The 21456-nt window shown below is 46.2% G+C and overlaps 1 protein-coding gene across 10 annotated transcripts in view; it reads right to left on the bottom strand.

Annotated features, from left to right (window-relative positions):
• AHCYL2 (adenosylhomocysteinase like 2) overlaps positions 1-21456 on the bottom strand; it is a 228156-nt gene that overhangs the window by 36754 nt on the left and 169946 nt on the right. For all 10 annotated transcript variants that reach the window (XM_002712027.4, XM_008258211.4, XM_008258209.4 and 7 more), the window contains exons 3-5: positions 14574-14717; positions 13351-13451; positions 4200-4302 (exon numbers count right to left, since the gene is read on the bottom strand). In XM_002712027.4, coding sequence (XP_002712073.3) covers positions 4200-4302; positions 13351-13451; positions 14574-14717 — 348 coding nt within the window. The remainder of the gene's footprint in view (positions 1-4199; positions 4303-13350; positions 13452-14573; positions 14718-21456) is intronic.

Here is a 21456-nt window from a genome sequence, read left to right as displayed (position 1 = left end):
AATCATTAAAGACTAAGAAAAGGGCTGACTCCCAAATTTGGCAAGAAGCTGCTCCGCAATTTCAGACTTGCTCATTTTGTATTTTCCTTGCATTGACTTTATAAACATCTATTTATTTATTTGAAAGGAAGAGTTACAGAGAGGCAGAGGCAAAGGCAGAGAGAGATCTCCCAACCGCTGGTTCACTCCCCAAATGGCCCCAACGGCTGGAGCTGCACCCATTCCAAAGTCAGAAGCCAGGCGCTTCCTCAGGGTCTCCCACGTGGGTGCGGGGGCTCAAGGTCTTGGGCCATCTTCTACTGCTTTCCCAGGCCACAGCAGAGAGCTGGACAGGAAGTGGAGCAGCCAGGACTTGAACTGGCAGCCATATGGGATGCCGGCATTGCAGGCAGCGGCTTTACCTTCTATACCACAGCACCAGCCCCTGGATTGACTTTATTGATTAGCATCGCTTTCAGCCCTTTACACAGTCCTTTGTCTTTGATGGCAGTTCTGCTCTGCTTAGCCCAAAAGGGACAAGCAAAATGGACAGAATGTGAAGGTTTCTAAAAATATGACTTGGGACTGGTGTTGTGGCATACTAGATTAAGTCACTGCCTGCAATGCCAGCATCCCATATGGGCACCAGTTTGTGTCCTGGTTGCTCCACTTCTGATCCAGGCCTTGCTAATGTGCCTGGGAAAGCAGTGGAAGACGGCCCAAGTGCTTTGGTCCCTGCATCCTCATGGGAGATTTGGATGGAGTTCCAGGCTCCTGGCTTGGGCCTGGCCCAGCCCTAGCCATTGCAGCCATTTAGGGGAGTGAACCATGAGATGGAAGATCTTTCTCTCTGTCTCTTCCTCTTTTTCTATAACTCTGAATTTCAAATAAATATTTATTGGGCCATCTTTTGCTGCTTTTCCCAGGCCACTAGCAGGCAGTTGGATCAGAAATGGAGCAGCTGGGACATAAACCAGCGCCTATAAGGGATACTGCATCGCAGGTAGCAGCTCAACCCTCTATGCCATGATACCAGCCCCTAAATAAATCTCCAAAAAATATAATAATAATAAAATAAAGGGAAAAAGAAGAAACCAGAAATAAGTACTTCTTGATCTAGTCAAACTGGCATTCCTGCCATTTCCATATTCATTTAATGACACTGATTTTTCTTGCTTCTATACTTCGGTCATTCTATTCCCCCCATTAAGAACACTCTTAGACTCTTCTCTATCTGCTAAGATGTTGCCACACTTCATAGCTCAGTTACAGGTCATGGTCCTCCTGCGACCTTATTAAACCAGTGGAAAGAGGAATCTCAAGGAATCAGAACTTTTCTAAGCACCATTTTAATATACTGAATATGATCTGTCATGGCATTTGTCTCATTATTTTATATATATGTTATGTCCTCAACTAAAATAGAAAATTCCAAGGGTAAAGATATTATCTCATTTTTCCTTAGCCCTCTTAAAGTAGGTCTATAAGCATTTGTTGAAAAGAGAAAACAGGAAATGAATGTATCTGTACAAGTGATTAAGCTACAGATTTAATATTTAAAGTTTTTTTTTAAAAAAGATCTATTTATTTTATTTGAAAGGCATTCAAATTGGGGTTCACACCCCAAATGGTGGCAATGGATGGAGCTGGGCTGATCCAAAGTCAGGAGCCAGGAACTTCCCTTGGGTCTCCCATGTGGGTGCAGGGACCCAAGGACTTGGGCCATCTTCTACTGCTTTCCAGACCATAGCAGAGAGCTGGATAGGAAGCAGGGTGGCCAGGACTCGAACCAGCCCCAAAGGGGGTGTCGGCAGTGCAGGCAGCGGCTTTACCCACTATGACACAGCACTGGCCCCTTAAAACACTTCTATCATAGAGACATCAGTAAAATTTTATAAGTGAATGAATGAATATAAATGAAAGAACAAATGAAATGTTGAGAGTGCTAGCAGAAAGAGCACAGCATACTCTAGGGTTTTGCTGGTATGCTGCAGAAGGTTTGAAGCAAGTGTTTGGTACCCTGGTCTGTGCTGTGCTGCCAGAGAGTGAGGTAAGAAGCTGGCAAAGTCCAAATTTCTCTATTTCTCTTGTCTTTCAAGACTCAGTGGATGTTGCAATCAAATATTAATCTGTCAGGTCAAGTCCTCTGTACTGCTGAAGCAGAAACACCAAACATTAAATCAGGGCAAACCATGTGCCGGAAAATCAGCAGGGCCGTAAAACTGTAGCTCAGGTATTTGCTTCTTTAATCCGTATTACCTTCGACAATGAGTAGTGTTCAGGGAGTAGTAGTGCTACTTTTTGTCAGTCAAAGCAAAAGATTAACTAGTAACGGAATATTAGACATAGATAGATGCTGCCCAACTGTAAAAAACAGCAAAGTTAACCAGATTATACTCAACATCAGCCCAAGAAAACAAACTCATCAAGAATGGAGATCCAGGACCGGCACTGTGGCACAGCCTGCGACACCACCACTCCACATTGGAGTGCCTGGTTAGAGTCCCAGTTGCTCCACTTCCCATCTAGCTCCCTGCTAACGCACCTGAGAAGCAGAGGCCTGCTTTCAAATACACACTCCCTAACACAGTGAGCACCTAGGCCTCATTTTAAATGTGTTTTAATCCTATCAACCCTATAAAATAGGTATTATTTCCATTTTTTAAATTAGAAAAACCCCAAAACTCAGAGAAGCAATATGCCTGAAGGTTCTAGACCTGGTCAGACACCAGACTCCACAGGGTCTGCCAACTAAACAACTGCGCATGCTTAAAAGTTGAGTCGTATACATAGCCCAGAGGCTAAGCCTCAAAACAGGGAAAAACAAGAAAAGCTGTGAACTAGCTCCCTGCTACTGCGCCTAGGAGAGCAGCAGAAGATGGCTCTAGTACTGGGTCCCTGCCATCCACGTGGGAGTCCTGGATGGAGTTCCAGGCTCCTGGCTTTGGCCTGGCCCAACCCTGGCCATTGCAGTCATTCAGGGAGTAAACCAGCTGACGGAAAAATCTCCTTCTCTGACATTCCCTCTCTGTCATTCTGCTTTTTTAGATAAATAAAATAAATCTGAAAAAAACCCAACCTACCAACCAAATAAATAAACCAAAACACAGGGACCCAGGGGGTAGTCATGTGCAGGGTATGTCATCCCATATGGGAGTGCCTGGTTAGAGTCCTGGCCACCCTGCTTCCAATCCAGCGTCCCAACAACGCACACCCTGGGAGGCAGCAGATGATGGCTCCAATACTCGGATCCCTGCCAGCCACGTGGGAGACCTGGATTGAGTTCAGTTTCCTAGCTTCATTCTGGCTCAGCCCTGGTTGTTGTAGACATTAGAGGAGTAAACCAGGGGGTGGAGGGGCTGGCGCTATGGCACAGTGGGTAGAGCCACCACCTGCAGTGCCAGCATCCCATAGAGGTGTTGGTTCAATTCCCGGCTGTTCTACTTCTGATTCGGCTCTCTGCATCATCTGTGGAAGATGGCCCAAGTCCTTGGGCCTCTGAACCCATGTGGGAGACCTGGAAGAAGCTCCTGGCTCCTGGCTTCAGATCAGCTCAGCTCCAGCCACTGCAGCCAGTTGGGGAATGAACCAGTGGATAGAAGATATCTTTCTCTTTCTCTCTGTTTCTGCCTCTCTAGAAGTCTGCCTTTCAAGTAAATAAGTAAATCTTAAAAAATAAACAAACAACAACAACAACAAAACCCAGAGGGTGGAAAATCTCTGTCCCTCTGCCTTTCAAAAAATGAAAATAAATAAAAAGTTTTAAAATAAAGAATAGAGATCTATTTCTTCTTCTTTTTTAAAGACTTACTTTTTTACTTATTTGAAAGTCAGAGTTACAGAGAGAGAGGGAAAGACAGAGAGGGAGATCTTCCATCTGCTGATTCACTCCCCAGATAGCTGCAATGGCCAGGACTGGGCCAGACCAAAGCCAGGAGTCAGGAGCTTCTTCCAGGTCTCCCCTGTGGGTGACAGCGGCCTAAGCACTTGGGCTATCTTCTGCTGCTCTTCCCAGGCCACGAGCAGGGAGCTGTGCCCATATGGGATGCCAGCACTGTAGGCAGCAGCTTTACCTGCTATGCCACGCTGGCCCAAGATCCATTTCTTCTAAGATGGCTCCTTTATACTATCAATCTCCCATAAAGATTTATATTGAAAAAATACAACTTTGTGGAGACTTACTTTAGCTGAGGACATAAAGAATATGCAAAAGATCTTACCACTTTCTGCGAGAGCAGCAGCCACTTCGTTGAGAGTGGAGTAGATGTTGCAGGCAGCCCATCGACACTGCGCCCCTAGAGCACCCAGGGTTTCCATAAGCACCTGTGATAAACAGAAAGAACAAGGGGTATAAGCAAGCCTGGTCCAGACAACTGGTCAGGAAGACTGAGTTTGCATGTTTGACAATGAGAAGGTACTTCAGAAATAACTTAGATGAGTGCTTTTCAAATCGTGCTCTGCAAAGCCTCTTCAGTATTCCGATGGAAGGCAAGGGCTGCGGAGGCATGGGAAGGGGCTCCAGCTAAGCTCTGTGGTTAACACGTTGGGCTTTCCTGCAAGATTTAATTAAACCAAGGATTTCAGAGGCAGTTAGGATATGGAAAGAGAAGCTTCTACTTTAACAATAAGACAAAGCTGGATAATTTACAAAGCACTCTCTCTGAAACTGACTTTGAAATAATGAACTAGATCCTAAAAACAAACAAAAAGAGGAAGCAATGGTTCCATACACATAAAAATGAATGGATAAATAATTTGATCAATGGGGCCAGTGTTGTGGTGCAGCAGGTTAAGCTGCTGCCTGCCACGCTGGCATCCCATACAGGAGCACCAGTCTGAGTCCTCTCTGCTCCACTTCTGATCCAGCTCCCTGCACCTGGGACGGCAGCAGAAGATGACCCAAGTGCTTGGGCTCGTGCTATCCACGTGGGAGACCCAGATGGAGTTCCAGGCTCCTGGCTTCAGGCTTTCCTAGTCCTAGCTGTTGTGCCAAGTTGGGGAGTGGACCAGCAAATGGAAGATCTCTTTCTTTGTCTCTCCTTCACTCTCTCTCTCAGTCATTCTTTCAAATAAAAGAAAATTTTTAATGATTTATTTTTTATTTATTTGAAAGGCAGAGTTACAGAGAGAGAGAGAGAGAGGAAGAACCAGAGAGAGAGATATCTTCCATTCACTGGTTCACTCCCCAAATGCCCACAATGGCTGGGACTGGACCAGGCCAAAGCCAGGAGTCAGGACCTTCCTCCAGGTCTCCCATGTGGGTGCAGAGGCCTAAGGACTTGGGCCATTTTCCACTGCTTTCCCAGGCACATTAGCAGGGAGATGAATTGGAAGTAGAATAGCAGCTGGGACTTGAAACAGTGCCCATGTGGGATGCCAGAGTCACAGGAGGTGGCTTAACTCGTTATGCCACAACTCTGACCCCCCAAAAATGAACTTTTTATGAAGAACAGAATATCTGCAGTTTGTTAGAATTTCTTCACCAAAAAGCTTATTAACTTCAAAGATGAAAAATACTTTTGAAGTAGAAAAGCCTGGAAGACACCATCTCAATCAAGTGATCAAAAACAACAGAAATAGTCATGGGATAAGAAGAAATCACATGTTAATAGGATTCAGTGAGAAAAATGCAGCGTCACTTGTATGACAACCCTATCACAGACATACAGTCTAAATCTAAAACTGAGGAAGCGTTAGAATCATTCAGATTGAAGACTTTATGCAAAAGAAGTCAACTGTAGTCAAAGACTAAGAAACTGTTTCAGACCAAAAAAGACTAACACGATGTGGCAATTAAATATGACATAACAATGGACTGAATTCCTTTTTTATAAAAAAAAAATACTATTAGGACAGCTAGTGAAACTCAAATTAGATCTACGGATTAAATGGTAATAATAAATTAATGCTAATTTTGATAGCTATACTCTGTGCTTGTTTGTAGAAAATGTACAGGGGTCAGCACTGTGGCCTAGCAGGTAAAACCACTGCCTTGACGGCTGGCTTCCCTTACGGGCGCCAGTTTGTGCCTTGTGGGACGCCAGCTGTTCTACTTCTGATTCAGCGCCCTCCTAATTTTCCTGGAAAAAGCAGTAGAAGATAACCCAAGTGTTTGGGCCCCTGCCACCCACGTGGGAGACCTTGATGAAGCTCCTGGCTGAGGCCTAGCCCAGCCCTGGCCGTTGTGGTCACCTGGGGAATGAACCAGTGGATGAATGATTTCTCTGTCTTTCCCTCTCACTCTGTAACTCTGAGTTTCAAATAAATGTATGGATCTTTAAAAAAAAGTAATAAAAATAAAAAAGAAAAGAAAATATACCTAGAAGTAATTGGGGGTTGTTATGGTTGGAATGCATGTGCCTCCCAAAATTCATTTTGAAACCTAATGGCCAAGGTGATGATGTTTGAGGTGAGGCCTTTGGAAGGGGAACAGGTTGTGAGAGTTTGTCCTTGTGAATGGGATTAGTGCCCTTGTGCAAGAGCCCTGCGGGAGCCTGCCTGCCCCTTTCACCCATAAGGACCAGCTCCTCACCAGGCATGGAACTACAGGGGTCTTCACCTGGGACTTCCCAGCCTCCAGAGCTGTGAGCAATTCATTTCTATTGCTTATAAATCACCAAGTTCAAAGTACTGTGTTACAGCAGCAAGAAAGAACTAAGGCAGGGATAAAAAAGCATTGGGTTGGCAATTGTCCTCAATGTGCAGAAAAAGTTACCTGTAGTTGCAGTCTTTTTGTAAATCTGCATTATTTCAAATTTTTAAATATTATTGTAAAAATTTCCTATCTTCTTATTTGATTCCAATTTATTTTTTTTTAGAAAAGGTTTTATTTAGTTATTTGAGAGGCAGAGTTAGAGAGAGACAGAGACAAAGATCTTCCATCCGCTGGTTCGCTCCCCAGATGGCCACAATGGCTACAGCTGGGTTGATCTGAAGCCAGGAGCTTCTTCCAGGTCTCCCATGTGGGGCCCAAGCACTTGAGCCATTCGCTACTGCTTTCCCAGGCCATAGCAGAGAGCTGGATGAAAATAGGAACAACTGGGACATGAACTGGTGCCCATTTGGGATGCCAGCTCTACAGGCAGCGGCTTAGCCTACCACAGCACCGGCCCCCCAATTTACTTTTTTTTTTTAAAGATTTATTTTATTTATTTGAAAGATGGAGTTACAGAGAGAGGTAGAGACAGAGAGAGAGGTCTTCCATCTGCTGGTTCACTCCCCAGATGACTGCAACGGCCGGAGCTGCGCCGATCTGAAGCCAGGAGCTTCTTCCGGGTCTCCCACCTAGGTGCAGGGGCCCAAGGACTTGAGCCATCTACTGCCTTCCCAGACCACAGCAGAGAGCTGGATCGGAAGAGGAGCAGCCGGGACTAGAACTGGCACCCATATGGGATGCTGGTTCTTCAGGCCAGGGCTTTAACCCACTGTGCCACAGTGCTGGCCCTTCCCCCAATTTACTTTTTAAAAAAATTTTATTTGGGGCAGGCACTGTGGCATCTGGGTAAAGCTGCTGCCTGCGACGGCAGCCTCCCATATGTGTCCTGGCTGCTCCGCTTCTGATTCAGCTCCCTGCTAATTAAAGGGCATATTGCTCCAGCCTCCCTGCCTTGCCCCACCCCGTGTCTTCCCTTTTTGTTGAGACCCTTGGTGCAGGAACCAAGCTCAACACCCCCCAGACTCCTTGCAAAGCAACTGGCAAAACAGATAAGCTGTACAAGGCAGCTTGTGAAACAGGTAAGAGGAGAGTTCCCAGGGGCTTCTAAAAGCCCCATACTCCCTACTTCCTGCCAGCTGCAAGCCCCCTAACTCCCACCAGTGGCGGCAGATTTCCTCTCCAGCCATATAAAAATCCAGCCCCATGTGCGCTGCACAGACTCTTTGCAAGAACAGACAGTTGCCCCTCTTTGCTTCAATAAAGCAACCTGTCTATTGGAGGTCAGCACTGTCTCTTCTATCTCTCTTTTCTGGGGGTACAAAAGGCGAGGATCCCGAGCTATTCCAAACCTAACACTAATGGCCTGGGAAGAGCAGCAGAAGACGGTCCAAATGTCTGGGGTCGTATCACCCATGTGGGAGAACTGGTTGAGTTCCTGGTTCCTGGCTTCAGCTTGGCCCAGCCCTGGCTGTTGCAGCCATCTGGGGAGTGAACCAGCAAATGGAAAATTTCTCTCTGTGTCACTCTTTCAAATAAATAAGTAAATCTTTAAAATTATTTATTTATTTGAAAGGCAGAGTGACAGAGAGCAAGAGAGAGATCTTCCATCCATTGGTTCATTCCTCAAATGCCCACCATAGTTGGGGCTCGACCAGGCTGAAGACATGAACCTGGAACACCCTCTGGTTCTCCCACATGGGTGCTGGGGCCCAAGAAATTAGGCCATTTTCCACTGCTTTCCAGGCACATTAGCAGGGAGCTGAATCAGAAGCAGAGCAGCTGGGGACACAAATCAGCACTCACACGGAATGCCTGCATTGCAGGTGGTGACTTCACTTGCTGTGCCACTACACCAGCCCCCTGGTTTATTCTTACATCAACATAGAAGATGTAGATACGATTCTTTTTAAGGAGGCAGTGTGTCCTCCTACTGCTTTAATTGAAAATTATTTTATTTATTTTTAAATGTTTTAAATAAAACTTGAGAATGAGAGAGAGAGAGAGAGAGATTGATTGATTCCATCTACTGGTTCACTTCCCAGATGCCTGAAATGGCTCGGACTGGGCCAGGGTCAGGCTGAAATTGGGAGGCAGGAACTCAACCAGAGTCTCTCAGATGAGTGGCAGGAACTCAGTTGCTTGAGTCATCATGGCTGCCTCCCAGGATCTGCATGAGTAGTAAGTTGGAGTCAGGAGCCAGAGCTGGGTATCAGTCTCAGGTACTCCAACGTGGGAAGTGGGCATCTTAACCACCAATCCAAATGTATACTTTATGAGCTATTTTATTTTTATTTATTTATTTATTTATTTATTTTTTTTATTTTTGACAGGCAGAGTGGACAGTGAGAGAGCGAGACAGAGAGAAAGGTCTTCCTTTGCCGTTGGTTCACCCTCCAATGGCCGCCGCTGCAGCCGGCGCACCGCGCTGATCCGATGGCAGGAGCCAGGATCCAGGTGCTTTTCCTGGTCTCCCATGGGGTGCAGGGCCCAAGCACCTGGGCCATCCTCCACTGCACTCCCTGGCCATAGCAGAGAGCTGGCCTGGAAGAGGGGCAACCGGGACAGAATCCGGCGCCCCAACCGGGACTAGAACCCGGTGTGCCGGCGCCACAAGGTGGAGGATTAGCCTATTGAGCCACGGCGCCGGCTATGAGCTATTTTAATAGGAATAAATCTTTCATTCACAGCTTGCTTTAAAATGTCCTAACAGTGGTTAACTCAAGGTACTAATAATTTTTCTTGGCCGGCGCCGTGGCTCACTAGGCTAATCCTCTGCCTTGCGGCACCAGCACCCCGGGTTCTAGTCCCGGTCGGGGCACCGGATTCTGTCCCGGTTGCCCCTCTTCCAGGCCAGCTCTCTGCTGTGGCCAGGGAGTGCAGTGGAGGATGGCCGAAGTGCCTGGGCCCTGCACCTGCATGGGAGACCAGGAGAAGCACCTGGCTCCTGCCATCAGATCAGCGCGGTGCGCCGGCCACAGCGTGCTGGCCGTGGCGGCCATTGGAGGGTGAACCAACGGCAAAAGGAAGACCTTTCTCTCTCTCTCTCTCACTGTCCACTCTGCCTGTCAAAAATATAATAATTTTTCTTTGTATTTTAAAATATTTTTTTCACTTAATAAAAATTTGAATTAAAAATATGTTCTAAAAAACTCCACTGATTTAGGCTAAGTAATTATCCAAGACCACATAGTTAAACAGCAGAACTATTCATAAATTGTTTTTTCTCATGTGTATTAATTTCTAGCCCACGTTATCTTTTAGTTTCTAGTCCTACTGTTTCCCTCTTATTTTATTTCTCATTTTAAAGAATTTCTGAATTCCGACATCCAGAATTCCTAACCTGTCAAGCAGGAGAATGACACTCAGGGTGGGCAGTAAGCACAGCCATCAAGAAGCTGCCAGGGGCGCCTGACCACATACTGCACTGCTTGGGTTTCAATCCCAGCTCTGCTTCTGCTTTTGGCTTTCTGCTTATGCACACCCTGGAAGGCAGCAGGAGGCGGCTCAGTTACAGGGGTCCCTGTCACCCACCTGGGAGACCTGGACTAAGCTCTGGGCTCCAAGTGTCACCCCAGTCCAGCATTGGTTCTTCTTCTTTTTTTTAAAGATTTATTTCATTTATTTGAAAGACAGAGTTACACAGAGAGGTAGAGCCAGAGAGAAAGAGGCCTTCCATCTGCTGGTTCACTCTCCCAGTGGCCGCAATGGCCAGAGCTGAGCTGATCCGAAGCCAGGAGCTTCCTCCAGGCCTTCCACATGGGTACAGGGGCCCAAAGACTTGGGCCATCCTCTACTGTTTTCCCAGGCCATAGCAGAGAGCTGGATTGGAAGAGGAGCAGCTGGGACTTGAACCGGCGCCCACATGGAATGCTAGCGCCACAGGCCGGGACTTTAATCCACAGTGCTACAGCACTGGCCCCCCAGCGCTGGTTCTTGTAGGTGTTTGTGGAGTGAAGCAGCAGATAGAAAAGCTGTGTGTGTTCCTCTGTCTTTCAAATAAAAAGCATTTTTTTTTTTAATAAAAAAGAAGGACGCTTAAATAGGAGCAAAGGCAAGCAGGGGTAGGGGGAGGATAGAGCTTAGAGGCTGGTTTAACCTGACTTCAGATCATTACCATTTAGACGGAATAGTAATGGAATCAGGTCAGAAGGACTATGGAAACACATTAAAAATATAAATAGACTCGTGTCTATTAGAAACACGGCAGGAAACCATTTATTATGATAGTTATTTCTGGAGTATGGGGTTATAGGAGCCTGTCTTTCTATATTATAAATGGTGATAATGTTTGAATATTATAAACTGAACTTGTTTGGTAATCCGAGAAATAAAATAGAGATTAAAAAATGACAAAGCAAAATTTCTTTATCCTTTAAAGAAAAAGAAAAATTTGGGGTAGAAACAATAAAATATTACTAAACGTGATAAACTGATTGTGATTAATCCATACAGGACAAAGAAAAAAGACAGAGAAGGGACCCTGGAGGGAGGTCATGTTTAGCGAGCCTGGGGTTTTTCAAAAACAAACTAGATATAATTCAGCAACCTGAGACAGTGGGGAAGCACTTACTATTTTAAGCCATCACGCCAAGGTCTCATGTCCCTGACTGAAGAGGCCCAAAAAAGGTTTCAAGAGTGTTTCTGCCTTGATTCATTAGACTGTATCTCCAAAAATAGACAGCTTTTCAATTTGTTATGTTAATTGCAGGCAGTCAAGATACTCTTTTCCTCAGAGAATTTATAGTCTCACAGTGGATTTGCTAGGGGAGCTGCCTGCATGCTGACGAATCACTATGGTCCTCACTCAGGAACGTGACCATGAAAGCACAGTTGTGCTCCAGGAGAGCCAACCCTGGAATAGCCGGTCTAGCCATACAGATGACCCACATCCGATGAGTCCCATAAGACTCCAGACCATGCCTCAATATGCTGATGAGCCTGTAGTGGTCTTGTTACAGTCGGCAACTCGGCACCTACCATAAGGATGACCCAAAGGAGGAGACTTGGGAAATGGCGGGGGCATTTCTGGCTGTCACAACAGTCGGGAGGGGCATGCTGCTGGCTTGTAGGGCAAGATCGCGGACCTGCACATTTTCAAAGTACAGGACCGTTTTACAACAAAAACTTGTGTCACAGCTGATCTTAATTTTTAAATGTTGGCAGATGCCACGGCTCAATAGGCTAATCCTCCGCCTTGCGGCGCCAGCACACCAGGTTCTAGTCCCGGTCGGGGCGCCGGTTCTGTCCTGGTTACTCCTCTTCCAGTCCAGCTCTCTGTTGTGGCCCAGGAGTGCAGTGGAGGATGGCCCAAGTGCTTGGGCCCTGCACCCGCATGGGAGACCAGGAGGAAGCACCTGGCTCCTGGCTTCAGATCAGCGCAGCGCGCCGGCCGCAGTGGCCACTGTGGGGTGAACCAACGGCAAAGGAAGACCTTTCTCTCTGTCTCTGTCTCTGTCCACTCTGCCTGTCAAAAAAAATTTTTTTTAAATGTTCCAATGAAAGTTCACATGGGTGAAAAACCTGTTTGGAATTAACTGAGATTACCCTCCATGTTAACAAAAAGTATTTTTGATTTTAATATAAAATACCAACTTCTTTCCAGGATTACAACAACTGTGCCAATCAGGAAAAAACTCACACTTTCTAGTGTTCAGAGATTTACAAAAAGTTGTTTGCTTCAGAGAATCATATAATTTGGCAAGGTTGCTCTGATGCTTGGAAACCAATGACGCATTTCTGTTTAACTACGTTTGTAGTTAGTACATTTGTAGGAGTATAAAGATCTGATTATTCTATTACAGTAGTGTCCAAGCACTTATATACTGAAAATTATTTTATTAAAAATTACCTTCCCTTTATTCCTCCTTCATATTTCTCTTAAGGTTTTATATTGATTTTTAAGAAACACTCTATGTACCTCGATATATCTGAATTTCATTTCAGGATAATTCAGGGGCACTGTAACATTTTTTGGATTAGACACTCAATCTGATGAGGTCGAAGACAATCACGGTGAGGCCAGTGTCCCTGCTGGGACTGGTGGAACACAAGCACGTGATCCACTTCTGCTCAATCACACGCAATACAGACTTCTCGAAACGGTTTCTTTGCTCTTCAAAGAGGGGACGAAATAGTCCCCCTTCCTTTGCAGGTCAATCTGTGATAACTAGAATAGCTGTAACCATGAAGGATGAAGTCAGCACCCCAAGGAGGCAACACCAACAGAAACCCAGAGGGATACAATTGGAGCTCTGAGATCCTGCATCTGAAATCCACCTTCCTGTTGGACTTCCAGCCACCTCACTTAATGAATGTCTGCAAGTGTAAGTCACGTGAACCAGGCTTCCTCTCGTTTGTAACTGAAAGCAGTGTAATACCCAAGACTGCTTTGTGGAAACGTCACTGGAAGGGAAGAGAAGGGGAAGAAATTTGGTTTAATAGAGAAAACACAAGCCTGTGTGTCTTGCTACGTTGAGGTTCAAATCTTGATTCTGTGACTTATAACCTGTATAACCTTGGACAAATTACTTTACTCTGAGCCTCGGCTTCCTCATGTATAAAATGGAAACAGGAATACCTACTTCGTGGGCCATTATGAGGATTAATGAACTAAAACTTGTTAAGTTCTTAACTTGGTGCTTGGCATGTGGTGAGCTTCAGTAGCTGGTAGCAATTATTAACTATTGTTGTTATAAGGAGAAAGGAAAAAGACTCACAGCGGTTTGAGCAGTGATGTGTGTGCAACCCACAATTTTGGCTCCAGCCAAGGGCTTTTCTCCTTGAGCTCTCTTTCTCAAAGCCATCAGTGCAGGCATTTCTGAAAAAAAGTCCAATATACACCACAATATTAGAGGGAATGGGCTAAGAGATAAAAGAATAAACAGAAACATCTACTCTCAAGATCCTTCCCCTGATAAGGCTTTCTGTTAGATGGGGTGTCTCAGTGGATCAAGACATTAAACCTGAATTTTCTTTCTTTTTTGTTTAAAAAGACATTCATTTCTCAAAAAAAGCCATTATTTGAAAGGCAGAGTAACAGAAAGAGAAGAAGAGGGAGAGAGGGAGAAAAAAAGAGAAATATCTTCCATCCACTGGGTCACTCCCCAAATGACCACAACAGCCAAGTGTAAGCCAGGCCAAAGGCAGGAGTCAGAAATTCCACCCTGGTCTCCCATATGTGTGGAAGCGGCACAAGCACTTGGGCCATCTTCTGCTGCCTTCCCAGGCACATTAGCAGGAAGTTGCATGGGACGTGCAGCAGCTGGGACTGGCACTGGCCTTCTGATGTGAGATGAGTGGTGGCTTAACTGGCTGTGCCATATGCTGGTCCCTTGAATTTTCTCTCATCAAGGACTTTCAGAGGCAAATACTCCAGAGTTTTGATTCTTTATATGCTAGCCTTTTTTTAAAAAAATATATATATTTTATTTATTTGAAAGACAGAGTTAGAGAGGTACAGAGAGAGAGAGAAAAAGAGGTCTTCCATCTGCTGGTTTACTCTCCAGATGGCCTTAATGGCTGGAGCTGAGCCAGGAGCCAGGAGCTTCCTCTGGGTCTCCCACATGGGTGCAGGGGCCCAAGGACTTGGGCCATCTTCTGCTGCTTTCCCAGGCACATTAGCAGGGAGACGGATTGGAAGTGGAGCAGCCGGGACTGGAACCAGCGCCCATATAGGATGCTGTGGTGCTGTAGTCCAGGGCTTTAACCTGCTGTGCCACAGCGCCGGGCCCCCAGTCCTCTTTATCCAGTCTTTCTCTCTCTCCTCGTAGGTCTCTTTCTAGACCCACCAGAGTTCCCCTCCTTCCGTGTTTCCTGAGCTCAGACCTCTCCAATATCACAGTGACACCTCACAAGCTACCAGACCCCAGGACGTAAGAAAGGATTCACAGGACAAAAAAACACAAGCAGGTCGAGAGGGAGTAAGAGCTTCTGTGTTTACCTTGTTCAGCAATTTCAATTTCTCTTCGTCCAAACTCCGCCTGTTTGATGTTCTTGACACAGAAGTCACTGCTTCCCTTAGAGTTCTTTTGCTGCTTGTCCCTGGGGGATGTCTCATCGTCAGAGCTATCTGTGTATGAAGCCGCTGGAACGACAGAACAAAAGACCCTCAGGGAAAAAAAGGCATCCTCTAAAATTCCAAACTGCGGGAACTGCGGCTTTTCAGTCACCCCGTCCCACACAAATGTCCACCTCTGGGAAGCACCTAAGTGGGACCGGGAGCTGTCTCGATCATCTCCTAGGGAAGTGCTAGCCATGGCCCTGAAAGGGAAAGCCGAGAGGGGCTTCCAAAGACATTCTCCCTACGTGGCATTAACTTGAGCTCTAGAGCTTATTTAATCTTCAGGACAGGAAGAGGTCCTTGAACGTGCAAAAGAAAAAGTTTGTACCGTGGGAGCAATAGGTTCAAGGTCCTGGTGCAAGATCACGGTCATTAACCTGTGGTCTTCTGGAATCCCAGCTCCTTTTCTCTGCCTACTGCTTACAGTTCTGATGTAATTTGTGCTTTAGAACGAGTACAACAACTGAACAGATAAGACCTGGACAACAAGGAAAGTAATTAAGAACCACACAAAAAGTATTTGTCTGACACAACAGAGCCTTCTTTCAAAGACAGAGTCTGAACTCTGCTTACAGACCCAATCAGACACTGACAATGAAGTATTCAGTGTACTCTCCCATCTTGCTGCCCTCAGTGGGTCCTGCATTTGGCATTTTCGATTCCCAAGGAAAAGAATAAATAACACTCTTTTGGTGCAACAGAATTCGGGGATAGCTAATCCATTTAGCAATATACCCTCGAGGGTGAAAGGTCTAAGGCTTTTGATCGCAGCTAGCAGGCAGCTGCTGCTACTGCTGCTGCTCTTCCCAGGCTGAGCGGAGGTCTTTCTAGTTTGCATGTAATTTGGAGTTGATAATCATTTGCTGGGTGATTTGAAACAATTTGCGTCCTCGATTTATGTTTAAGTCTCTACGGCTGGTTCTTCCTAACCTTCACAGTTCTGCAAGGGTCATACAACACAGTCTCTAAAGCATTCCACGTCTCTCAGCAGAGTAAGAGCACTGCTGTCACCTTCTTCTTAAATACGCTTAATTCAATTGTCCAGGAGTCTTTCAAAATTCCTTTGCATTTTCCTTTATTTGAAACATTTTTATTTACTTGATTTATTTGAGAGGCAGACAGACAGAAAGGCAGAGAGAGAGAGAGAGAGAGGAGAGAGTTCCCATTTGTTAGGTCACTCCCCAAATGCCAGCAACAGCCAGGGCTGGGCCAGGCAGAAGCCAAGAGCCAGGAACTCAACCCAGGTCTCCTATGTGGATGACAGGAACCCAACTAGTTGAGCCATCATCTGCTACCTCTCAGGGTCTGCATTAGCAGTTAGCTGGAATCATGAGGTAGGGCCATGAGCGGAACCCAGGCACTAGCATATGGGACGTGAACTTCCCAAGCAGCATCTTAACTACTAGGCCAAACGCCTATCTCTGCTACAACTTTCAAGGGGAGAAAGCTGCAAAAGCGCTGAGATCCTTGGGTCTATGGTGCTCTGATCTGCTCACATCTGGGGAATTAAGGCATTTCTGGGATTTCTCTGCAGAGGGTCTACCTCTGGGAGGGCTGGAAAGGCAAGTCTGACCTTGCCCAGTTAATAAGGCATGGCGCTACATGCTGTTGGGGCAGCAGGGGCTTGGGGATCTCTCTGGGAACTGGAAAACTGCCCTAGCACAAAGTCCTGCCACGAGGTTGCAGGAATGAACGTGGGCACCAGGGGAGGTGGTGGAATTAGTAAATCCCCAAAGGGACTTTTGTTCTTGAAAGAAGCTAATCTGTACAAAAAGCTGGTGGTTCCCCCTCCTAGGGCGAGTGAGAGCTCAAAGTACTTTTGGCAACAGCACCCAGAAACAGCTTCTGCGCAGTCATCTGTTTCACTGATCAATATCTGGAAGTAGCTGACGAGTTAGAGGCTTGGGGAACCATGCTTCTACCATCCAAGAGAAGAAAGGTAACAGCCACCCCCAATTCTGACCCAAATGTACAGGGAAATTGCTTTTGAAGAAAGAGTTTACACTCAGAATGTCCTGAAAGTTCAAATCTTTTTCTAGAGCCATGATAATGTTTATGCTCCCCAATGGCCATTTAAATATAATGGTTAGAGGCTGGCATTTTGGCAAAGTGGGTCAAGCTGCCAGCTACAATGCTCCCATCCCATATGGGTACTGGTTCAAGACCCAGCTGTTCCACTTCTGATCCAGCTCCCTGCTAATGCATGTGGGAAAACAGTGGAGGATGACCCAAGTGCTTGGGCCCCTAACACCCAGGTGGGAGACCTGGCTCTGGCCTGACCCAGTCGTGGCCACTGTGGCCAATAAGGGAGTGAACCAGCAGGTAGTAGATATTGCTCTTTTTCTGTTACTCTTTTAAATAAATAAGTCTTTTTTTTTTTTTTTTTGACAGGCAGAGTGGACAGTGAGAGAGAGAGAGAGAAAGGTCTTCCTTTGCCGTTGGTTCACCCTCCAATGGCCGCCGTGGCTAGCGCGCCGCGGCCGGCGCACCGCGCTGATCCGATGGCAGGAGCCAGGTGCTTTTCCTGGTCTCCCATGGGGTACAGGGCCCAAGCACTTGGGCCATCCTCCACTGCACTCCCGGGCCACAGCAGAGAGCTGGCCTGGAAGAGGGGCAACCGGGACAGAATCCGGCACCCCGACCGGGACTAGAACCCGGTGTGCGGGCGCCGCAAGGCGGAGGATTAGCCTAGTGAGCTGCGGCGCTGGCCTAATAAATAAGTCTTTTTAAAATTTTTTAAAAATCATAATGATTATGTGTTTTGGAGTCAGAAACTGTCATTGAAGTCTCAGTCTCTGGTTGTATAAAGTGAAGGTGATACCAACAGCTATTTAACAGCACGGTTTATCCATGTATGTCTTTGAACATTCACACATTCAGTGGTTCACCAACAAATTTTAATTTGAGTATCTAGTATGTACCAGGCACAGCTTAGGTGTTAGGCATAGAGGATAGCTATGGATGGTCCTTACCTCTTCCATCTGGTAGGTGAGTTGGACATGAAATAAGTAGTTACAAAATTAACTTGAATTTTTCTTTCAATACAGCTGCAATATATGCTATGAAGCAGAAATCAGGATGCCAAAAGACTGTCTACTAGAAGCACATGACTTCTCAGAATCAAGTTGTTAAGATTAAATAGCAGAACGTGCTCAGTACAATGCTTGCCAAACATTAATGAAGCAGTTAATGATGTCCAATGTTATCATCTGCTTTTGTATATATTTTAAATTTATCTATTTTTAAAAGATTTTAGTTACTTGAAAGACAGAGAGTCAGAGAGGGAAAATCAGAAATTAACAGGGTCTCCCATCTGCTAGTTCACTCCCCAAATGGCCACAATGGTCAGGGCTGGGCAAGGCCAAAGCCAGGAGCTCAGAACTTCATCAAGGTCTCCCACATGGGTGGCAGGAGTTCAAGCACTTTGCCCATTTTCTGTTGTTTTCCCTGGCACATTAGCAAGGAGCTGGATTGGAAGAGGAGTAGCCGGGACTTGAACTGGTGCTCCAATATGGATGCCGGCATTTCAGCCTGCTGCACCACAACAGTAGACTCTACCTATCTATATTCAGATATATAGAGTTATTTATTTGAAAAGCAGAGTTAGAGAGAGAGAAGCAGACACACACACACACACACACACACACACAGAGAGAGAGAGAGAGAGAGAGAGAGAGAGAGAGAGAGAGAGAGAGAGATTTTCTATCTGCTGCTTCATGCCCCAAATGGTCACAAAGCCCGAGGCTGGGCCAAGCCAAAGCCAGGAGCCTGAACTCCATCTGGGTCCCTGCCGTGGGTGGCAGGAGCCCAAGCACTTGGGCCATCTTTCTCTGCTTTCCCAGGAGCATTAGCACGAAGCTGGATTGGAAGCAGAGAAGCTGGGACTCGAATCGGCTCCATAAGGGATGTCGGTGCTGCAAGTGGCAGCTTGACCCACTGTGCCATAATACTTGTCCCACTAGCCTCTATATTTTAAATTTGGTACCAAATACAACATCTTTAAGGGTTCTTACTCAGCTTCAGGATTCTGAATGGGAAAGAAATGACATCTATGTAATATTATTTAGCAGCTTCTTTTTCCTACCTCTGTCATCTATTAATCTATCAAATCAACAAGTGGTTGGCTAGCCTTGATTAAAGAGGTTGAGACTGAAGTCCTAACTCTACCCAGAATAGCTCTCCCCGCCTATTTGCTCTTCAGCCTCTAAGCATGAGTCAGGGGAAAAAAAAAAAAGGCAAAATAAAATAAAAATAAAAACTTCCCCTCAAGAGAAGCATTCCAATTCTTGGCTTGAATTGGTTTTTTCCACCTCAAAGAAAAACACTGCTTATACCATTTCCCTAATTCTAAATGGAAAAAAAAAAGTTATTTTAGTTAGTTCAATCAATGTTTTTCTTTGAGTCAAAAAGATTTGTTTTCGCAGAGCCTTTTATACAGACTTGGTGTCAGGTAAGAACCAAAAGTATCAGTGGTCTGGATGGTACTATTACATGCCTGTAACATGGCAGATCCAGACCAAGAGAAAGTGCTACCAATGTGAATACAGTGCAAAGACTATTTCTGAACTAGCGTGGCATTTGTTCATTTATCTTTTGAAATCCATATTCATTTTTTTTTAGATTTATTTATTTGAAAGGCAGACTAAGAGAGAAGGAGAGAGAGAAAGAGAGAGAGAGAAACTTCCATCTGCTGCTTCACTCCTCAAATTGCCATAATGACTGGAGCTGGACCAGGCCAAAGCCAGGAGGCTGGAACTTCATCAGGGGTTTCCCACATGGGTGGCAGGGTCCCAGATATTTAGACCATCTTTTGTTGCTTTTCCAGGTGCAGTAGCAGGAAGCTAGAGTGGAAGCAGAGCACTGGCACTCCATTATGGGATGCTGGTGTTGCAGATGGCAGCTTAATCCACTGTGCCACAATGCTGGTCCCCTCCGTACCTATTTCTCCCACTATATTTTAAGTAGCACATTCATGAACATAGTTGAGGGGTCCGGCATCATGGCATAGCAGATAAAGCCGCTCCCTGCTGTGCCGGTACTCCATAGAGCACTGGTTCCAGTCCCAGATGCTTCACTTCCAATCCAGCTCCCTGCTAATGCACCTGGGAAAGCACTGAAAGATGGCCCAAGTGCTTGGACCCCTGCCCGCACGTGGGAAACCTGGAAGAAGCTCCTGGCTTTGGTCTGGCCCAGCCCTGTCCACTGTGGCCATTTAGGGAATGAATCAGCAGACGGAAGATCGATTTCTCTCTCTCTCTCTCTCTCTGCCTCTGCTTCTCCTTCTCTGTAACTCTTTCTGTCGCTCCCCCTCTTCGTGGAGGAACGACACTAAACCCTGCCTAGGCTTCATATCCGAGTCACGGCACCATTATGTCGTTCCCCCTCTTCGTGGAGGAATGACACTAAACCCTGCCTAGGCTTCATATCCGAGTCACGGCACCATTATGTCGCTCCCTGTCTTCGTGGAGGAACGACACAGGACCCTGCGCTGTTCTTTCGTCTGCTCGGCCCTCCCCGGGTTTGCTGCTGGTTCTTCCCGGGTTGGCTACCGTCCCTTCCACCTCCGTGGAAGGGCGGTTCCCCCTGCCACTTTCCCCAATTCCGCGGGGGAGCAGCACACCGCCGGCCGGCTCTCTCGGGGGCTGCACAGGTGTTCCTCTTAGATGTTCCCCTTAGATGTTCCTGGTGCATGTTGTCTCTCTCCTCCTTTATAGTCCTCTTCCGCCAATCCCAACTCGGCTGCCCACACGCCGAGTACGCTGCTCTCCTCCAATCAGGAGCAGGTCCTGCTGTTTATTGGTTGAACTGGAGGCAGCTGTGTAGAAGCTGTTTCCTCCTCTCCCAGCGCCATATTGTGGGAGAGCAGATGCATAGAATAAGTCTTAATTCCAGTAACTTAGTCTAGTCCAAGTTGCTCCCAGTTGCTCCCCACACTTTCAAATAAATAAATAAATCTTAAAAAAAAAGAAAATAGTTGCGGCCGGCGCCGCAGCTCACTAGGCTAATCCTCCGCCTAGCGGCGCCGCACACCGGGTTCTAGTCCCGGTTGGGGCGCCGGATTCTGTCCCGGTTGCCCCTCTTCCAGGCCAGCTCTCTGCTGTGGCCAGGGAGTGCAGTGGAGGATGGCCCAGGTGCTTGGGCCCTGCACCCCATGGGAGACCAGGAAAAGCACCTGGCTCCTGGCTCCTGCCATCGGATCAGCGCGGTGCGCCGGCCGCAGCGCGCCGGCCGCGGCGGCCATTGGAGGGTGAACCAACGGTAAAGGAAGACCTTTCTCTCTGTCTCTCTCTCTCACTGTCCACTCTGCCTGTCAAAAAATAAAAAAAAATAAAAAAAAAGTTGCAATGTATTAAAGAACATATATATGTGTATATATAGTTTATAGTATTTGTAATTATTGGTGTATTTTGAAGCCCTGAGTCATAATTTTATTAAAAGTGAACAATCAATAACCTGTAAAGTACAGACTTGAGACCCTAGATCTAGCCTCACCCTGCACTGGTAAGTGGCCAATTTTAATTTATCCAACTGTAAAATGGGGAAGTAACAGCCTCTCTTTCTGCCTATACTCACTCTTGACCTGAACCACCACCAGAAAAATCTTATGAATTAAAAACATAACAGCATTCCCAAAGGGTTCAGCTTGTATGTAGAAAAGTAATATAAACTATAATATGACTTTACCCTTGGGTGATTTTTTTAAGATTTATTTATTTATTGAAAGGCAGAGTTACAGTGAGAGGGGGAAGAGACAGAGAGAGAT

This window comes from Oryctolagus cuniculus, chromosome 3 (genome assembly GCF_964237555.1).
Source record: "Oryctolagus cuniculus chromosome 3, mOryCun1.1, whole genome shotgun sequence".
NCBI lineage: Eukaryota > Metazoa > Chordata > Mammalia > Lagomorpha > Leporidae > Oryctolagus > Oryctolagus cuniculus.
The sequence above is the reverse complement of the archived record's forward strand: the minus strand, read 5'-3'. Positions and strand labels throughout refer to the sequence as shown.